The sequence below is a fragment of the Manis javanica genome, chromosome 9 (genome assembly GCF_040802235.1).
Source record: "Manis javanica isolate MJ-LG chromosome 9, MJ_LKY, whole genome shotgun sequence".
Classification (NCBI taxonomy): Eukaryota; Metazoa; Chordata; class Mammalia; order Pholidota; family Manidae; genus Manis; species Manis javanica.
The window spans coordinates 106,124,048-106,144,370 of record NC_133164.1 but is presented as its reverse complement, the minus strand read 5'-3'; the positions used below and the strand labels follow the sequence as shown (position 1 = coordinate 106,144,370).

General features: G+C 37.5%; 1 protein-coding gene across 1 annotated transcript in view; it reads right to left on the bottom strand.

Moving 5' to 3' along the window:
• The window catches only part of DCC (DCC netrin 1 receptor), a 1,116,938-nt gene that overhangs the window by 428,730 nt on the left and 667,885 nt on the right, over nucleotides 1-20,323 (bottom strand). Inside the window, exons 6-7 of the mRNA XM_037016530.2 lie at nucleotides 9,435-9,589; nucleotides 6,780-6,900 (exon numbers count right to left, since the gene is read on the bottom strand). Of these exons, the coding sequence (XP_036872425.2) occupies nucleotides 6,780-6,900; nucleotides 9,435-9,589 (276 nt within the window). The remainder of the gene's footprint in view (nucleotides 1-6,779; nucleotides 6,901-9,434; nucleotides 9,590-20,323) is intronic.

Below are 20,323 nucleotides of genomic sequence, written 5' to 3'. Positions count from 1 at the left end.
TCTCTATAGGTAACTTGGAGAAGCACGTAGAAATGAGAATGTGTCCTTGTCCACATCTCATATACTGGGTGAATATTACATTGTAAAAGATCAAATGAGTTATTTATGCCAAACTTATGCTATCACTGAATCCCTCAGAGAAGTGTAGAAAATAAAAGAAAGGGATAGAAAATAAAAGAGCATAGACTGTTGTCCTATTACTTTTCTTTATCTTGGCAAGCAAAAATAATTTTGCAGTAGATTGAATAAATTCATAGCTATGTTCATTCATAACACTGGTGTTAATAAACACCATGAAAAAATTGGGTCTGTATCCTATCAGCTACAGTTAATTGCTAAGGCTTATAAGGGAAACAGTTCTTGTAAAGCTTATGAGCTATAATATTAGCACATTGGAAATATGTGTCAAAAATATTAAGTTGTATTTTTAATCACTGAGACTCAGTGATGGAACTCTAAAGAGGATGTCTGTAGTTTTAATGAGCATCTCAGTTTGTGTGAGGATACTCTCTAATGGGTTATTTCCAGTTTGGGTCCATCAACAATACTAGTCTAGTACATGGAATTGGCTCTGCTAAGTTATTTACACAACTCCAGGAAAATTTGATCCCACATTAAATACTATTGGGCTTTTAAGTCATAGTAACCCCTCTCATAGAAGAGTCAAAAATTTACCTTAACTGACCACCAGAGATTAGTATGACATGAAGCAATACTTCTCTTTAGCTTCTGTTACATTCTCCCCTACAAAGCTGCTTATATGCTGTCATACACACAAATTCAATTTTAACATTCTAAAATGACAAGACTAATTGTAAAATTCTTCATTGCTTCACACAACCCCACTGAAGTTACTGTGTAAGTGCCAACATATTGTAAAAGGCACTGTAATTGTTTGCAGTTAATATACAACTATATGGGTGTGCATCCAAATATTCCCCTTGTCCATTTGGATTTCAAGGTATTTTTCTTATACTGGTAGGGAACAAGTCACAAAACCAAATCCAAAAGACTTCTGATTTTATGCCGCATAGTTCATGACCAGACTTAAATACTTTTGCTAATTTTAGGCTATATGTTAAACTGCCTTGATAACATGTTTCTCATTCAACATCATTTGTCATCGTATTTATTCATTTTTGTGATCATATAGCTTTTTGTTGTACACTGGAATATGAAGGTTACATTCTTTCTTCCCATGGAAACTTTATTCTATCACTATCCATTTCGGCCATTAAATTAAAGATAGTCCAGACTACATATGCCCCACTCATCACTGCATTCCCACTCCCGTGGACCTCAACTCCCCTGCCCAACAGTTAGATATTTCGAATTACCTTCACTTAGACCACTGCCAGGCAACTGAGTACTAACCAGAAGCTAGAACCAGGATACCTAACTCAGAACTACCCCATGTTTTATATCTCATCATTTCTGCCTTGCTCCCTACCCCACCTCAGCTCAGCAGCAGACCACTGTTAACTTTTCCAGCCACCTACTGGAACAAGAAAACCACCAAATAGGCTTCTGAATCTCATTACTACCTACCACACTCCAGTGTCCTGGATGGTGATTTGTACATAATTAAGTCATCAGTATCTGCTATGCAAAATGGATCCCAACTTACTACTTTCACGCTCACAAATCTGGCTACTGAAACTCCTTATTCTTGCAAACACTTTGATTCTTGGTACTTTTGGGGGTGGGCTCTTCATTGAATAGTGGACTTGGAGATTCAATTGATCTCTTTCATTTGGAAAGGAGACTTCTTACTAATGCCCCCTCTCCCCCTAACCAACAAAACAAGTAAATAAATAAGCTAAAACAAACAACAAGCCTTTCCTTAGTTCTCAGAAGAGATTAATAGATAATACAAGAGATATAAATCAGTTGAAGTATTTTAACTTGTACTCACCATCATTTACATAACATGGCTAAGTATTTTTATGTTATGTGCAGTCTTCTTAAGTGTACAGGCCTTCATCTTTGGGTGTACATGTGTGAAAGAAAGAGAGAGGGAGAGGCAGGGAGAGAGGGGGGGAGAGAGAGAAAATGAGAGAAGGAGAGAGAAAAAAAGGCAGTAGTATGGAGCTGTGTGTATGGCAGCACAGTGTTAGAAATGTACCATTATCAATAGGGCTTCCTATAGTATAATGCTTTTTTTTTAAATGCCATTGATTTTGATCATTCTCTAGAGAAAACTGTATATATTTCACATGCTACAGTGCACACATTTCAGTATTTTTTCCAGACTTATTTTCTGGAAAGCAAAACAAGTCATTAACTCAATTTAATTTAGTAGATTATGTTTACTTTATTTCCTAAGACACTAATTGCTAAAGAGGGAATAGCTAAGTGCATATAAAAGGCTATATTGAAACTTCATTAGCCAAGAGTGAATACCTACCAACAATGGACCTTGGCTGAAGCAGGGCATCGTGTGTGCTTGAGTGAGAGGAAGATCTTTGTGGCTGCCAAGCAACTCTCAGCCACAAGCCTCTGGACAGGGCGAAGCTGAGCAGCTGGCAGTGTGGGCCCACACTGTGCCTCAAGATACGTGAGGGCTGTTTAGTGTTGAAACTTAAACAGAGAGGGCTATCTATGTTCTTCCCACCATGGCCAGCCCCATTGCTGACTTTACCTTTACAGCTGGCTTCTCCAGCATCTGCGGGTGAGGTCCGTCCTACACCTCTGAGGAGCTGGGAGGCATTATTTGAAGACCTGATTCAATAACCAGGGAAAATCAATCCATCAGTCAAAAGGAGGGGCATAAGATAGTCACAACAGTGCCCTGTTGAGACAGGGAAATACAGGGGGGCAGCCCCTGTCCGGTTAGAACAAGATAAGGGCCCTGAGAAGGACAAATGGGATGCTTACTAAGGACCTTGGGAATGTGAAAAACAGGGGACTTGGAGCGGAGAGAAGGCAACAGTGTGTAAGAAGGTTCTCGCTGAACCTCCGCAATAAAGAACCATTTTTACTGACTATTAAGTCTGGTAGCTCACTAGCTTGACTAAGGCATACTAATTAAAAATGGAAATGACCTTTAGTATGATTGGCTAAAATATAGCTGGCAATCTGACAGGAACCTATAGAAAGCAAACAGCTTCTCTCCCTCGTCGATGAGGCAGGTGTAAAACCCCTAGACCTGAGCCCATAAACAGCAGCTTGCCCCTCCCAGTACACGTGCTTGGGAGTTCTGTATCTCGACTTCTGTCTATCAATAAAAGCCTCTTTCTTGCCTGCCTGCCTTGAGCGTTTGTGAAGTTCATTCTTCAACTCCGTAAACAAGAACCGTGGTATCATCGCCTGGGGTCTCTCCCTGTTCCCAGACGCCTAGAGGGCAGCTACCGTTCCCTACTATTCTCGCTTTAATGAATTCCTTTCTTACCTATAGTCCTTGACCTGCTGGAGAATTCTTTCTCGTCCAGAGTCAAGAACCCTCCCAGTCCAGGTTGAGGCTTCTCCTAGCGCTTCACCTAGTGCTCCGGAGAGACTGCCCCAGACGCAGCTGCTTGGCAACACTGTCACACTTTGGGATTTTTGTTTACTTTCACTCTAGTCCAATACCAAATATAATAAACACTGACCAAGAGCATACAATCACTGACAATACTCTGCCATTTAGTTAGGAGAAGATGGATTATCAAGGTTCTTGGAGGCTTGCCCTAGCAAAGAGGCAAATGATGTTTCTGCCGAGTGGTGCTATTTTATGGTTGCATAAACTGAAATGAATCAGGACCTAGGTGGAATTCAAGATACCAGCAATAACAGGCTACTCATTGAAGTCAGAGCTTGCTGGCATAAGTGAAGGTGAATGTCTATAATTGGCTTATTGAATGAAGTGACCTACTGGAATATTAAGAGGAAATAGTTTAATGTTCTCCTGTCATCCACTTTCAATAATACACACACACACACACACACATCAGTGAGACTAAATCAAAACATTCATATGTTGAAACTAAGTATTGGACTCCTTATTTAAAATGGACTCAGAAGGCCAAAAGGGAGAGTTCTCATCCCCTACCACTCTCTGGTCATAAATTGCAGAACCGGCAGGAAAAAATGTACCTTGCATTCCCAACAAGAAGAAACCCACTTTACTATTCCAGCCGGAGGAAGAAAGATTTTCTCCTTGCCAAGCAACAGCCCAGCCAATGAAAGACTGCTACAACTCAGCTGATGAAAAGCCACTGTACTTGATAGTTTACTCCAGTGGGCTTTTTGGCTGTAACAGCTCCTTCCACCTTCTCCTTTCCTCTATAAAAAAGCCCTCTTCTCCTTTGTTCTCTTGTCCATGGTTTTTGCCACAGCATGAGTGTATTGAATTGCAAAGCTCTGCTATTCCTGAATAAATCCATTTTTTCTGGTAAAATACCTGACAGTTTTATTTTTAAGGTTAACAAATCTAATGTTCAATCGAAAGTTTCTCCCACTCCTAGAGTAAGCCTGAGAGCCAAAATGGGGATGGGGCAGTGGGACTCTGTCACCTGCTGTTTCAGTCTCTTGCACCTATCTTATCCCCTCTGCTTAGGGCTTCTCTGGGGTAACAGAGGACAGGATGGATGTGGAGCAGAGTGATACAGGCTGTTTTCCTCAGTCTGTGCTCTCAAAAGTGCACCTCATGGAAGGCATTTGCATGCCTTTCTTTTTCTGTAAGGCAGCTCTGTGGGTTCTTCAGAGACCCACCCCTTGCCTTTGGACCCCATGCCTTCCTGAGCAGGCATGACTTGGCTGGGCTCCTGCACCAGATCTGTAGCTCGGCTGTACCCAAGGCAGTCCCTCCAGTGGCTTTTGATGGGGGGAGCCTCAGGATGCAGGCCAGCTTGGGCCAGGTCCTTTCAAAACCACTCCACTCCTACTTTGTTCAAGCTCAACTCACACCATGCTCTTCCCCAAGGTGGGGGGCTTCTTCCCATGTGCCTTCTGCTTCCTCCCTGGGGACTCTGGGCAGCTCCAGACAGCTTCCACCAGAATAAACGGCCTATTTCTCATTTTTACAAGCAATCCCCAATAAAACACACACACACACACACACACACACACACACACACTCACTCACACATGTGTTCAAGGGTTTTTCTGTGTCTCCACAACTTAAATTGTGCAGGATGGAATACAGCATGGCAATCTCTAACCCTATGAATTCCAGAATTTCAAAGAACCCTCCATTCGGGCGGGCAGTTGCAGGGTCTGATCACGGGGCCTGTTTGAGAAGTGCCAACAAGTCCTAGAAGAGTGTATCTCACCTCTCTCTTCACAAATATGGATTACTTATCTGGCAGTTTCCTCGGCTTTACAGCCTTAGCTGAAGGTCAAGGTTAACTAGAATTTTCTTGTTCTGTGACTTGGGTAGCAGCCAGTATTAGCATAAACAGGGCCATATTGTTGTTACTAATGAGATGGTGCACAGTTTTTAAAGCATGGCTCACATTAGAGCCCTTGATTTTCCTTTCTCCTACTTATCCATTACTGTCTCCACAGAAGAGATTGCACTCAGTCACACGGATGCAGGTACACTAACGCTTAAAGTGCATTAAATGGAGAGAAAAGAAATGGTCCATCTGAGGAATTGGCGGTCTTGAACAAGAAGTAATTGTTCCTTTTCATTTCTAAGTAGTTCCCTTAGTTCCTCTGCTCACCTGGGACTATTGTTCTGTGGTTGTTTTTTGTTTGTTTGTTTCAATCAAGAAAAAAAAAGGGAAGTCATTGTTGTGAGCATTATTGTAACAGTCTGAGAGTCTTCAGATACTTGATTAAGGATGCACAAAATATAAGGCCTTAATAGGCACATTTTAAATGATAGAACCAATGGAAGGCTATGTCTCATGTGTTTCAGATACTTCCTATCAAACTTGCTGCTAGGAAAGATTAACACAAGAGTGAGTCCCATCAGGAGGAAGGAAAGAGCTCTAAAAGGGTTGAAATTAGCATAACCAATAGATGGTATGGCAACTTTGCATAGGCAGTATTAATACATTAAAGCATTTGGATCTATATAAACAACTTTCTGTCCTTACTTAAAGCAAACAAACAAAAGAATGAATACACTAAAGATGTTAATAATTCAGTTTGTTTACTCTTTTTCTTCTTTTTCCTGGCAGGATTTATATTGTTTTGGGGATATTACATGATGCATCTAATGCAGAGTTATGCTAGTTTTGAATACATCACCATATTAAAACTCCAAAAGACTACAGAACAAAATGAAATGAAAACTTGATCAATTATAGAAAAAAAGGACAATTTATCAAAATCTGTTTCAAAAATAAAAGAAAAAATCTTTTTACATTCAAGTGATTATTTCTATTTTTCTACGAACTTCCATTGATTCAAGACAACAGGTAAATAGGTATACATTTTTAAATATGTATACATATATACTATATATATGTCATATATATATATTCATATGACCTTTTTATATGTTTATGTAAAATGCTATGGATTTATATTTATATGAAACCCAGAGAAGAAAGGCAAGACAGAAAACAGAGAAGATAACAGTTTAGCGCTTGCTGTCTTGATAGCAGAAAGCACCTACTGTTCACGATGAGTAAATTCCACTGGATACAGATAGATATATATTTGTGTATGTGGATATGTACAATTTGCTAGAATTATACCATCAATACATAAATGTACATCTGGATTAACTAAATAGCTAAATAATTTCAAATTGACTTTAAGAGATAGGGAAAACAATACGGATGCTACAAATCACCCATGCATAATTATAACCCTGGGTACCCAGGGCAAAGTTCCCCGCGTCTTACCAGGCTTAGGGACAATGAGCTGGGCACTGGTCTGGGCATTTCCAGCTTCATTTTCAGCCACACATTGATAAAAGCCTTCATCTGACTTCACTACTCCAAGAATTCGTAAATTGCTTCCTCCCTAGGGAGAAAAAAAATGCAGGTGAAATATTTTAAAAGAAAAACACACATACACACACAAGAAAAAAAATTCAAAGAGACAAAATGAACATAAACAAAATTTTAATGAAACTTCACAGAAGAAACCAGAACAGAGGACATGAGCATTCTTCCTCAGCCTCACAAATATGGGTCATTTTGGAAATGTCCCAGATTCCCAATACTCTGCTGAATCCATGTCCATCAATTTAATCTAGCTCTGTACTTAAAAATATACTCACAAAAATACACATCATCCTCAATATTTAAATGAGCAATAAGCAAAAAAGTCTTTCATTAGGTATGGGAGAAACAAAGGTTAGCATGAAAAAAATTCATTCTTTTGCTTTTTACTGAAGGAAACAAGTTCACCAGCTGCAGTGGGGAACAAAAGCAAACTGAAACAGGAACACCAATCTTTGCAGCTTCTAAGGACAAGGAATCTAGGTTGGATAATATCTAGAAGTGTTAACTGAGGAAAAAAGGTCTGAAAGCCCTTTTAAAACTGTAATTGCTTTGGCATGTACCCTTTTGGGGTTTTTGAGCAAGGGTATGGTGGATATCTTATCTCAGTGTCAATCTTATTATATGGCTAAAATGTTTCACCTTCAGTATTCCATAAATTAAATACAGCAACATTAACTCTTGTTTTATAGAAAATTAAACCACCATCTTTTTCAAGGATGGATGATAAAATGATCTGGAGATAGCATTTAATTATACTAAGTCAGTTTTTCTTCAATATTAGTGTAGGAATTAGTTCAGCAAGTGAGACGTGTTAAATCACTCCCCTGAAGTCATTAAGAGATAAATATTACCTCATGGGGAATTCTTAATTGTTTTTAGTGTCTTGTCGTCAATTCTCAGCTGATGTAAAATTCTTAGATAAAGCTAACTTCTAATTAACAATTCTCATATAAGTTACTATTAGTGTTGAATGTTACACGTGTGACAGACAATGGCCCTCAGATTTTTGGAGCTATTGGGGAAATATTTTTAAGCAAACTTTATCATGAACAGGGCTCATACTGTACATTTTATTTTTGCCTTAAGAGAAGAAACATTTAAATAGGTTGGCTGTAATGAGTCATGCTGGGAGAAAGATTATTCAAATTATAGAAAAAATAAATGTTGTATTTTATCATGTGTCCTTAAGGGCACTTCACAGTTTCCTTTCTATGCAAGTAGCATATATTTTTGGCCAATACAACACATTTCAAGTTGCCCCATGGCAGGTCGTTTTTAATTCAGTGTGAAATAGCATTGCACTTAAAGGAACTAATGGATTTGTATGACATTCAAAAGTTAAAGTTTTTCCTTTCCTTACTCTATTCCCAACCAATTAAACAAATGCAACTAAAAGTGAAAAATGTTAGTGGTGATAAAAGTCATAAAGGTATGGTTTATGGATTTATTTCTTCAGACCCTTTATAGTATGACAAAACGCATGCACAAAGAGATTATAAAACTTTCTGAAAATCGTCTGATCCATGAGCAAAGAGGTGGCTCCATCCACCAGTGAGAGCCATGTAAGGCCATGGGGAGAGCGTGTGCCTGGACTCACAGGGTACCTATGGTCTAGTTTCATTCTGTCAGATCTGGCTTAGAAGACCATTCTTCTTTGACAGTGTCATATGTGCATCACAAACATAAGAGAAGTGGACCTAAATTCTCTTTTAACTGCAAAGTTCTTTGATATTTGCAAAGTGCTTTTCATACTTCCCATATATTCATATCTTTGAATACTTAGAGAGTTTGCAAAGACCATTTTTAAGGGAGTACAGCATTCTGCTGCTAACAAGAACAGCAATAATAGTAAGTATTGAGCAGGCACCAGGACAACATAGTGAATATACCACAGTCCCTATTATTCCCCACGAGGACAGGGACTGAAAGTGTCCTAAAACTTAGAGAAACTACAAGAATTATTATTCGTAGATTCAGTTCTTTCCAATGTTCAAAATATCAAAGCAAAGTGAACTCCGGGTCTTCAGGGTTTCTCCATCCCGCCACCACCACTGTCACTGTCACCGCTGTCTTCTTGCCTTGTTCACGTAGGATCAGCTGGTCCTAACTGGAAGGGTAGCAAGGAAAGCCTGCTGCATCACTCAAGTGGGACTATCATAATCACAAGTAGCTCATCCTGTTGAAACTTCATATTAATGGGTAAAAATCAAAGAAGTGAGAGATTCCTGGCTTCACACAGTCTAGAACTAGGTCCTAAACTCTGGTCACCCAAGAACCAGCAATGAGAGTATTTGAAAAGATAGTCACAGCCCTACTGTTTCGTCCTTTATTTAAAACTTTGTAAAACAAAGAGGTTGGACTATTTGATTACTTGCTTTTTTGGGTCAAAAATCCTAAGTTTAGAAAATCATTTGCTTTATTAGAACAATTTTCTTAAAACATCATAGAAATTCCCAGTAGGAACCTTCTCCCCAGGAAGGAGAAGCAACTGAAAACACAGTAAACAATGAATGAATGGGATTATAAAGCTAAAGTAAAAAAGATAATTACCACTATCTGAAAATAATCACTAGGAATGACCACATCTCCATTCTTCATCCAATTCACAGTGGGTACAGGCTTCCCAGAGACTGAACATTCAAACTCAATATCCATGCTTTCATAGGCATAGAGGTTGGAAGGATGATTTAAAAACCATGGTGGCACTGTAAAGAGAAAAAAAAAAGTGAGTGGGTGGAGATGTCAACTTGCATGCTAAGGTCCCTGCTGAGCCAGAAATGCTGCTCTGGGATGAAAAAATATTTGTAATTCAAATAATTCCCCTAAACCCTTCATTTATTATACAGGAACAACTGTAGAACATTTTTTTTCTTCCCAAACACAATTAAACCATTACAGTTAATGGTGTTTTGCCATAATAAGGAAAAAAAAATATTTTGGAAAAAATATTACATGTAATGAACATCATGAATACCCAAATATTTGTATCCAATTGGCCTAAAGGATGGAAAAGTATATAAAGCTATGGAAACTATGCTGACACAATAAATATAAGGGAAACTGATAGGACTGAGATAATCTAGAGCATAAGAGAAGAAAGTTTTGTGTTCCGGTAATTCTAGAGTTTCACTGGGATTTAGTAAATGTGTTGGACTCATTCCCTGTTAAAACTGGCTTTGATGATCCCATGCTCTTGGTGAGGAAGAAATAATATTGTCAAAATGGCCATCCTGCCTAAAGCAATCTACAGATTCAATGCAATGCCGATCAAAATACCTAAAGCATTCATCAATGAACTAGAGCAAATTGTTCTAAAATTCATATGGAACCACGAAAGACCCTGAATAGCCAAAGAAATCCTGAGAAGGAAGAATAAAGCAGGGGGAATTATGCTCCCTGACTTTAAGCTCTACTACAAAGCCACAGTAATTAAGACAATTTGGTACTAACACAAGAACTAACCCATAGACCAGTGGAAGAGAATAGAAAGTCCAGATATAAACCCAAGTATATATGGTCAATTAATATATGATAAAGGAGCCATGGATATAAAATGGGGGACAGCCTCTTCAACAGCTGGTGTTGGCAAAAATGAACAGCTACATGTAAGAGAATGAAACTGGATTATTGTTTAACCCCATACACAAAAGTAAACTCAAAATGGATCAGAGATCTGAATGTAAGTCATGAATCCATAAAGTTCTTAGAAGAAAAATATAGGCAAAAATCTCTTGGACATAAACATGATCTTCATGAACATGTCTCCCCAGGCAAGGGAAACAAAAGCAAAAATGAACAAATGGGACTATATCAAGCTAAAAAGCTTCTGTACAGCAAAGGACACCATCAGTAGAACAAAAAGACATCCTACAGTATGGGAGAATATATTCATAAATGACAGATCTGATAAGGGGTTGACATCCAAATTATATAAAGAGCTTATGTACCTCAATAAACAAAAAGCAAATAAACCAATAAAAAAAAATGGGCAGAGGAACTGAACAGACAGTTCTCCAAAGAAAAAATTCAGATGGCCAACAGGCACATGAAAAGATGCTCCACATCGCTAATCATCAGAGAAGTGCAAATTAAAACCACAATAAGATATCACCTCACACCAGTTAGGATGGCAAACATCCAAAAGATAAACAAATGTTGGCGAGGATCTGGAGAAAGGGGAACCCTCCTACACTGTTGCTGGGAATGTAAACTAGTTCAACCATTGTGGAAAGCAACATGGAAGTTTCTCAAAAAAGTTAACACAAGATATACACATATATATATATGTAACACACACACATACACACAGAAAAAGAGAGAGGGGGGGGAGAGGAGAATAGGAATAGAAAGGGTTAGAAGTATAGAAGAGAAAAGAAAGTAAAGAGAATACCAAATCTATACTGAAAAGAGGAAAGAACAGAGAAGTTTCAAGAACCCAACGATGGAGCCAGATTGCTTAGGTTTAAATCTCAGCCCTTGCATTCACTCTAAGCACTTCAGTTATTGTCCTCATCTAAACCCTGGAGAGAATAGGGGATAATAAATAACAGTAAATGTTTGTAAATGACAGTGCATAATTGTACGTTAAAGGAAAACAACAAATAGAAAAGCATAGTAGAGTGCATTCATTACTCAGAGAAAACAATTATTTTATTGTACATAAATATATAGAAATATACATATAAATATGTAAATATATATAGAGAGAGAGAATGTGTGTGTGTGTGTACACGCATGCATAGCCTCTTGTATTTTTTGTTTTCTGATTCTCCAATTTTACATATCTTTTTGTATTCTGTGTCTAAAATAGTGTGCTTCACACAGTACAATTTCTTCAAAACAAACTATTAAGTTTAAGTGATAGTCGTTTCCTGATAGTTTCATGTAGCTTCACTCTGTTTCCTTGACTTGAGGAATAGGAATCATCTTCCTGATTATTATTTCTCAATGGGACTAAATAAATCAAAACTGATCACACAGTGACTCCTCAAAACCTTCTGTTGTACCGATCAATAAAATAAGGTAACTTCTCATTAGTTAAGCAGGCAATTATAATTGTTAAACAGCAAGTACCAAGAACGCAACAATTGTTTTTTGCTTTCAAATGTATACATGTATTACTATCTATGTTCTGTGACTTTCTCATACTCTTGGGGCTCTCAGCATTACACTGCAAACCTCGTCTTCCCTGGCTGTCTTAACATCTTCATTGCCGTATCAGGTTCTCCAACTTTCACAATATACCAGGCAGTAAATGAGGAAGAAACAATAGCTTCTTTCACTGAAATGGGGAAGTTGAAGCATCAAAGAGCAATATCACATATCAGAAATGGGTCTGAATCTCATGTTTTCTGAAGATATAGTGACTTACACAGTCCTCAGCAGTCAATGTGGCCAAGACAAGGGCTAATGATCTCTCCTCCCATCTCAGTGCATTCTACAGTGCTTCATCCTCTGCATGCACTCAGCAAAGATCTGCTGTTGATGCTCATACAAATTCAAGCAATAAAATGCACACTTTGACCCTTTGTTGTGGCAGTACTGTTATAAAGTAATGAGGAGGAATTTGGACAGTGTCATGGAAACCGTGTATCTACAAAATAATATTTTATCGTCCTAGAAAATTAAAATGTCAATGAAAGGTGAGAAAAAAGCAAACAGCAAAGAATAATGCAGCATGGCTAGTTGGAGAAAAGACTAGATATCTGTTCCATTGGACATCTTTCAGAAAAATTCTTAAAGTTCTTTTCTGAGCAAAAGGAATCAAATCATGGGACTTTGGGAGAGGATCTTAAAAAGGTCTAAGTATATAGGTCTGTATTTGGATGGGCAATTATGTCAGAGCTCCTCAATCTTGCCTTGAAATAAAGCATAATTAAACCGCTCTCTGTTTCCTTGAATTTGTCAACCACACATCCCTTATATACACCCTAGGGCTCAATTTCACAATCATGCCGGTCTTTTTCCTATCCCAGGTTCATTCTATTTCTCATTCTGAACTGTTTTCCATTTCATCTTAAGAGTACAGCCATCCTACTTATCCTTCTTGTATCCACTTCAAAAAGGACACCTTGATTTTTTTTTCTTGTAAAATGTTCTCTCCTTTTAGAAACACAGTGGTCATTACTTTTACCGATTTTTTGGCACTTGACTTGGTTACCTTAGCATTACCTTAGCATAGAATCCTATCCTTATTTAATATATTTTTGATGATTGCACCATTCTGAGAGGGAATGGATAAATGAAGTTTACCCGGTTTTTTCTCTGCTTATTTGTTCTGTATTTTCCTGTGATGAGTAGACTAGGATCTGCTTGGACTTTAGGACCGAGGATTAATCCTATTAAACCTTTCACAGCTCTGGGGTCCTATGTGCTCTACACAAATTGAAACTGGGAGTAGAGTAAATATGACTTCTCAATGGCTGTGGATATGTTTCCTCAGCATTTTTCTGATCATGCATCCTTGCCTAGAATTACATTTCTCAGATGATGCAATTTCTTTTTATTCATTAAGAGGAAACTCATATACCCTTTATTCCGTGAAACTTTGGCATCTTTCATGAAACTGACAATGGATGTTCCGGGTTCTTGCAGAGTTCTCTCTCTCTGCCCAACTTTTATACCACTTATTATTTTAAGATGTCTTTCCCATATATAATTATTTACTGACCACACTATGATTTTAATAATGGGGCCTAAATTATATGCTTACTGTTTTAATTTCTTTTGAATACTGCACAATACTCCCTCCCTTCCACTTTGGTAGAAAGAATAATTTCACACTTTAAACTCTTTGGGGAGCAGCAATTTCTTAATGAATAATAAAAATGAAGTACCATGAATTTTTAAGTTTAGCAAATTGTTCCATTTAAATAGTATTAGTCCATTTCAAAGAATTGCTTAACATACATGTACAATGGTACAACAATTTCAGGCAAGATATTATTTTTATTTTTACTTTTTTGGACAGAAAAAAATTTCATGACCAGAAATAAATTACTCACATTTCCTAAGATTTGTTTCTCAAGATCTTCTCAAGTACTTACAGTACATACAGAATTACTTCTATTTGGAGGTTGAGAGAGGAAAAAAACTGAAGTAAAAATAACAACAGAAATATGGAAAAAAACATAATTCTGTTTTGAGAGTGTTTATATCAGAGTTTGAAATGACTAATCATTGAGAAAGCTCTCTATATTACAGCCATTAGAGTTGTACAACTGAAACTTAAATTTGGGTAAAAAGTTTTCTCTGCACTTGTTTTTCTTTTAGGAAGTTGCCAGCCTAGGCCTAGTCACTTGAATTTTGTAGAGTAAAACTTCTCTAATTTCTGCCCCAAAGTCATCGCCAACAACCTACATAGTGTTATGGGTTTTCTTCACATAAAAGATGCCTCACCAGTATTGTTAATAATGTCCCATACTACTCCTTAATCTGCTTTAGACTTGGTCTTTAGACTTTCTTAGTTTTAAGTTATTTAGCTGTTTTTTTTCTCAGTTACTTAGGTATATAATAAAGGTGGGCCAATTGTAAAATGCTGCTTTAATATATATAATTAACAGTCCGTATTATCTTGACTTGAGAAGATTCTGTCCATTCTAAGGATTTACCACAGCTCTTTGAAATTGCAAAGAGTGCATTTTTAAAGCCATCCAGGTGGAAGACTGGGTAGCACAAAGCACTCTGGTAAATGATAAACAAGAGTCATGGACAAAAAAGAGATTGGTAAGATTCTATTAGGAGGAAAAGACAAATCAGCACAATCCTTCAGTGGCTGCATTTCAACTGTGACAATAGTGGAAAGCCATCTGGTTTCCCTGGCGTGGAACACTTCTACCAGCCCAGGCCCTTTGGACTAAGTTAAGTTGTTGAAATTGTGGATATAAGCCCATCCATCAGTCTTCTCTTGAATGTAAATACCTGAATATCTTTTAGACATCAAATGCCTAGAATATGTTTATTTCCAAATCAGGCTACCTCTAAATCCAAAAGAAATGGGCTCTTCCAAGTGCGGTATCATGATTGTACCAACAGGTAATTTTACTGTAAAGAGTCCTAGTTTAATATGTAATCAAACTGAAGTGACTACAAAGGAAGCCATATGGCACTGGGTGTAGGTTTAGAGATAACATATCCTTTTGGGTGGAGGAGGCAGTCTCTATACACTCAGTCTTCCATGTTAAACAAACCTCAACAGAATCCTAGTTTTATGGGATAATATTTCTCATGGACTACCCAATTTTTTGATTAGAAATTGTTCTCTCATCCCATCGTTTCAATTCTTCCTGCAACAACTTTTGCTGCCAAAGTAACTCTCTTTCAGCTAACTTGATCTTTAAATGCAAAATCCTTCCTTCTCCTTTCTGTAAACATTCTTTTAACAGGGAGTTGTATGTTATAGCTCTGCCCAATCCAACAATCTCTCCAGGCCTTTTCTTATGTGGCGAGTGACTTGTAACCACGGAATATTTCCCTCTAGTTTACTCTTTCTTACCTACACATCTGTCCTCCCCTACAGAACTGGCTGTTGAGATTTGCATTTCATTGTCTATTTAGGTTGTCTATTAGGTTGTCTCTCACATATACATAGGTTGTCTATGCTCTCCTAAAAAATGTTATGTTGGGTTATGTTAGGTTCTAGACTTAAATGACTAGAATGTAATCCACATTGGAAATAAAAACATACTTGAGTTTTCTTCTAATTTTTGATACTGCCTGGTGCCCCCATTGTTCTGGAAAAAATGGTTTTTAGGCTATGGGTTTTATTCTTACAATTTTTTATTCAAAGAAATGTTCAATCTAGTCTGACAGTGATCATTTCCAGAGAGAGAGAAAGGTGCTTGGGTCCTCTTAACAACTGCCAGAATGTACCTTACTATTTCCCCCGACATATGTGAAAGCCCATGTGGTACATACATACATATATATATATTTTACTCAAGCAGAGTTACTGAAAACTACATGGCAGAGAAGTGGCTGAAACAAGAGTAGCTTCACCCCATTGTGGCTTCAACCTGGATGTGAATAAACTATGAACTTCTTAAGGGCAAGGACTGCCTTCCCTATCTTTGGGTCCTCAAGGCGAAGTGCAGGATAGGTGCTAATAAATATTTATTAGATAAACAGGTATATGTGTGGTTCAGTCTTCATAGTCAACCCTTTTGCATTTGGTCATTTTCCTGGGGGCAACTAAGTAGTAGCTACAGAAAAGCTAGATGAGGAACAACATTCAAGATACAAGCATATACTTCTAAAATTAATACCAACAAACTACAACAATAGACTATAACAAGCATCAAACTATAAGCTATCTCCGCTGGAGTTGGTAGAGACAATATTTTAATCATTTTAAAGAAATGAAAATTTTGGCCTTTTGATATTATTTTTTTTGCCATCGGTAGTTCTTATTATGAATACAATATATTGAAAAATTCTCCTACCAAAAAATTGTGGTCAATATACTGTGGGAAAGAACATCTAATTTCAACCTTTATCTTAGAGTCCTTTATATGTGCTTGGAAACTATTGCAGCTCTCCCCTCATAGTTTTCTTTATCCAGACAAATAATCCCATTACCCTTCCTCGGTTCCTGCTCTTTCTGTAATCAGGGTGTTTTTTCTCAAAAATCAGACTGAGCTTTCTATTTTTCTCTTTAATTGTGGAACCTACGACCAGATTGGGAGAATGGTGCTGGGAGGCTCAAACCAGTAATAGAAATAATAGGAAGGTTATTTTAAGGTCCTAATTCTACATGCTTAGTGATGCTATTGCCATGCCTTTGGAAGCTTGATTTGTAGGCCATGAATGGCATTCAGTAGATACTGGTGACTCTCCAACAATCAAGTTTGTGCATATATGCATATATATGTATACACACACATGCACGTGCACACAATATATACATATAAATGTGTATGTGTATGTATGTATAAACACCCATGTTTTAATATATGTATCTCTACAAATTCATATGTCTTTGTATTCCTATACATGTCTGTACAAACTATATAATCACATAGAATACCTGTATTTCAAATGTTGTGTCATAAACATACACACACAAAATTATACATCATATATAGTTTATAAACATCTTTGTCCAATTTTCAGCTTTAGTCATGAAAGAAGTGAAAACATGTTAAGAAAAATAAGAAAAATGTTAGTTCACATGTATTGTATAATGACAGAAATAATAAATATATAAAAGAAGTTAACTAGTTCCTAACATTGCATACAGACAGAAATTTGAGAAATAGTATTTTTCCCTCAAATGTTTTCTAGCATGCCCTGTTAGTATATGAGAATAAAATATGTGGATATTCTAAGTCTAGGAAAATTTTTCTGTCTCCCCACGCATGAGAGCTATGTGTATTTGTAAATGCTCATTGTAGAGTTACAACGAAATGCAGCAGAGACATTTGTTTTTTGAGTTTCTTGTTAGTAGTAAATATTATATGAGAGAATCTTTCAGCACATTTATCTGAGACGGTGGATTCTAACACTTAACTAGTTTTCCTCCCCCAGTATCTATTGAAATAAAGAGCAACTCCCAGTGCACATATATACATACTTAAAAATCAACGACAGCATCCAAAGGAAAAAAAAATACTAATAAAAACTGACGTTTCTGGTATAGAACAGAAAGGCAGATTAGGGTTTAGTTCCTTCTGTCCCTTAAATCCCGAGCTGGCCTGAAACGTAGAGAGATGCCTAAGCGTTTTCAGTAACACCTCCAAATCCCGAATCAATCCCAAACCTACACAGATTGCATTTTCCTTCTGAATGAGTCAGAGCCCTGGTGGCGACTGAGGAGGTTCCCCGGGGGACAGGCTGACAGCGGGTGAAGGCGCTGGAGTTGCGGACCGACGGACTGGAGACCCGACTGGACGCCTGGGAACACACCCCGCCCCTGGGAGGGGGCAGCCGCGCAGCGAGCGGGCCGGGGCACTCAAGGCTGCACCAACCCGGCTCACTCCCCCACCATTCCTGCTGGTTACTCAAAAATGCATAAAACCTGAAATATCCAGTCTTCAAACTGGAGCCCAGGGGGTTTCAGAGGGTGGTAAGTAAGTCTAAAGAAACTTCTACTGTAGTAGAGCGGACAGTTTCTGGACAGGGCCACCCACAGGCAGGAGAGCAGACATGGAAAAAATTGTACCACAGGCAACAGAAATGAGACAAAAAGGGGTTGGGGAAGAGAGAGAGGAAGCCAAGCACGTAACCCGAAGAAATACAAAGGTAAGACCAGAAGAAAATTTCTCATTGTATTTCACACAATGGATTCACTTGATGTAAAAATAGACTCAACAAACCTAGAGGTCAAAGACTAGATGAGAAAACAATAAAATGAAATGAAAAGGGAGGTGGTGAACCTAAGGAAATAAATCAGGGACCAAAACAACATCATTAGGAAGCTAATATATAAATCAGAATACAGAAGGAACATCACAGACACCACCAAAAAACAAATTACCAACACAGAGAAGACTTCAAATTATTAATCAGAGTGAAGATGGTAAATGAAAAAGGCCGAGGGACTCAAGTAATTAGGGCAAAACTTGTACAGAAAGAGGTGAGCAAAGAGGATCCAACATGAAGGGCACTGACACTCTGATGAGGTAAGGCCATAAATGGAACAGCAGATAATGTTTAGAGATGAAATAACAGGAATTTTTCCCTGAAAATAAATCTGAAATTTCAGATTGAGAGACTATACCATGCTCCTGGGAAATTGAAAACGTCATTCTTAATAGTGAAATATGTCTTATTTGAGCTATTGAATCTGGAGCAGAGTGTTTTGAATATCCAGACAGAAAAATAAAAAATCAAAAACCCATCTATAAGGGATAAAGGGAAATCAGATTCCTATCATATAATAATATCTAATGTCAGAAGACGATGGGAGCAATATTACCCAAGAATATTATACATGATCATTTGTATACAAAGCCACATTCTTAATTATGAGAGTGCTCAGAAAATATAGAACTTTCTGAAGTGAGTCTGACAGCAAAGCCCAGGCCATTAAGAGTACCATCAAATAAGAAAAGAAGGACTGGTGATGAATATGAATGTATCTCTATATGGAAATAAAAATAAACAATGGAAATCATAGTCATTTAAGAGAATTTGATTGTTACAAGCTTGAATAGGATACAATCATAGTATGACTACCAAAATCAAAGGTGGGAAAAATGAGAGGATGGAGGAGAATGTTAACACCTGCTATGAAAGATGAGCACATAGCAGCAATTTAATCAATTACACCCTTAAGTAAGACATGAACTTGAACCAAAAACTAAAAACAGTATCTATAGCTGCACTGCATTGTTACAAATGCATTTCTGCCTAACTATCCAACTATTTATTTACAGGGAAGGATACAAGGAATACTGAGATTTGGGAGGATTCTTAAATCACATGGGTTATTTTCACAAAATGAATGATTTTTCCAAAACATTAAAAAAAAAAAGAGTCCCAAAGCAATATTCTAAGATGATAAGTGGTTATGGAAGTATAGATACGTCTCCTTTCCTTTTTTGAATTTTTAAAATTTCCAATAATTAAAAAGGTATTACCTGAAAATCTACCTTCTGGGAGGGTTCACTACTATAGTTTTAAACAGTAAAATTGCCAGTGGAAATTCTAAGTGTAAATAGTATACATGATATAATAGCAGGCAAACATATTTCCCTTCCTTTTTCCTTTTATCATATTTGTCCCCTAGGGCTTGAAAAAACTTCAGAGAAACTCTTGTTGCTGGTGAGAAGAGCACATAAGCCCTTGTGAGAAATCATGTGGGGGAAAGAGCAACGCAAGGTTTTGTACTTCAAATTTGGTGAAGGGAGATTAAAAACAGAACAACCCGGGAAAACCACTCCATGAGGAAGAGTCAGGAACTCTGACACCCAGTTCTGGCTCTAAGGCAGGGCAGATTTTGGACACCAAGCAACTAACTGAACTTTTCTTGACTTTAGTTTTTTTTACAGTAGGATTGGAGTCCCAGTTTTCAAAGTCTTTGGAACCCCCTCAAGTAAGGGAATGGGTGTAATGTTACTGTCCGACACTTTAATATGTTCAAGGAAAAGAACACCATGTTAATCAATTGTATATGCTGAGCTTCCACATTAACTTAAAGTTGCATGAGAACATTCTGTGCTGCTAAAATAAATTATTCCCAAGCTTTTCTTAAACTTTAAAATTCACGTGAATCTAGCAAGGGAATACATATGGCTAGTCCAATGCTGTTCAGCATGAACAGTTTATATAGAACTGATTTAGAAAAGAAAGAACAAGGAAAATAAAACTGTCAGTTTGCCTTTTATTCTGCCCCTAAAATAATATTTGGCTAGCTTTAATGCATTGCTTATAACAATAAATACTAACTTAAACATCTCATAAAAATCACAGAAAGTGACTCAAAGGCAGGTCAAGGGTAA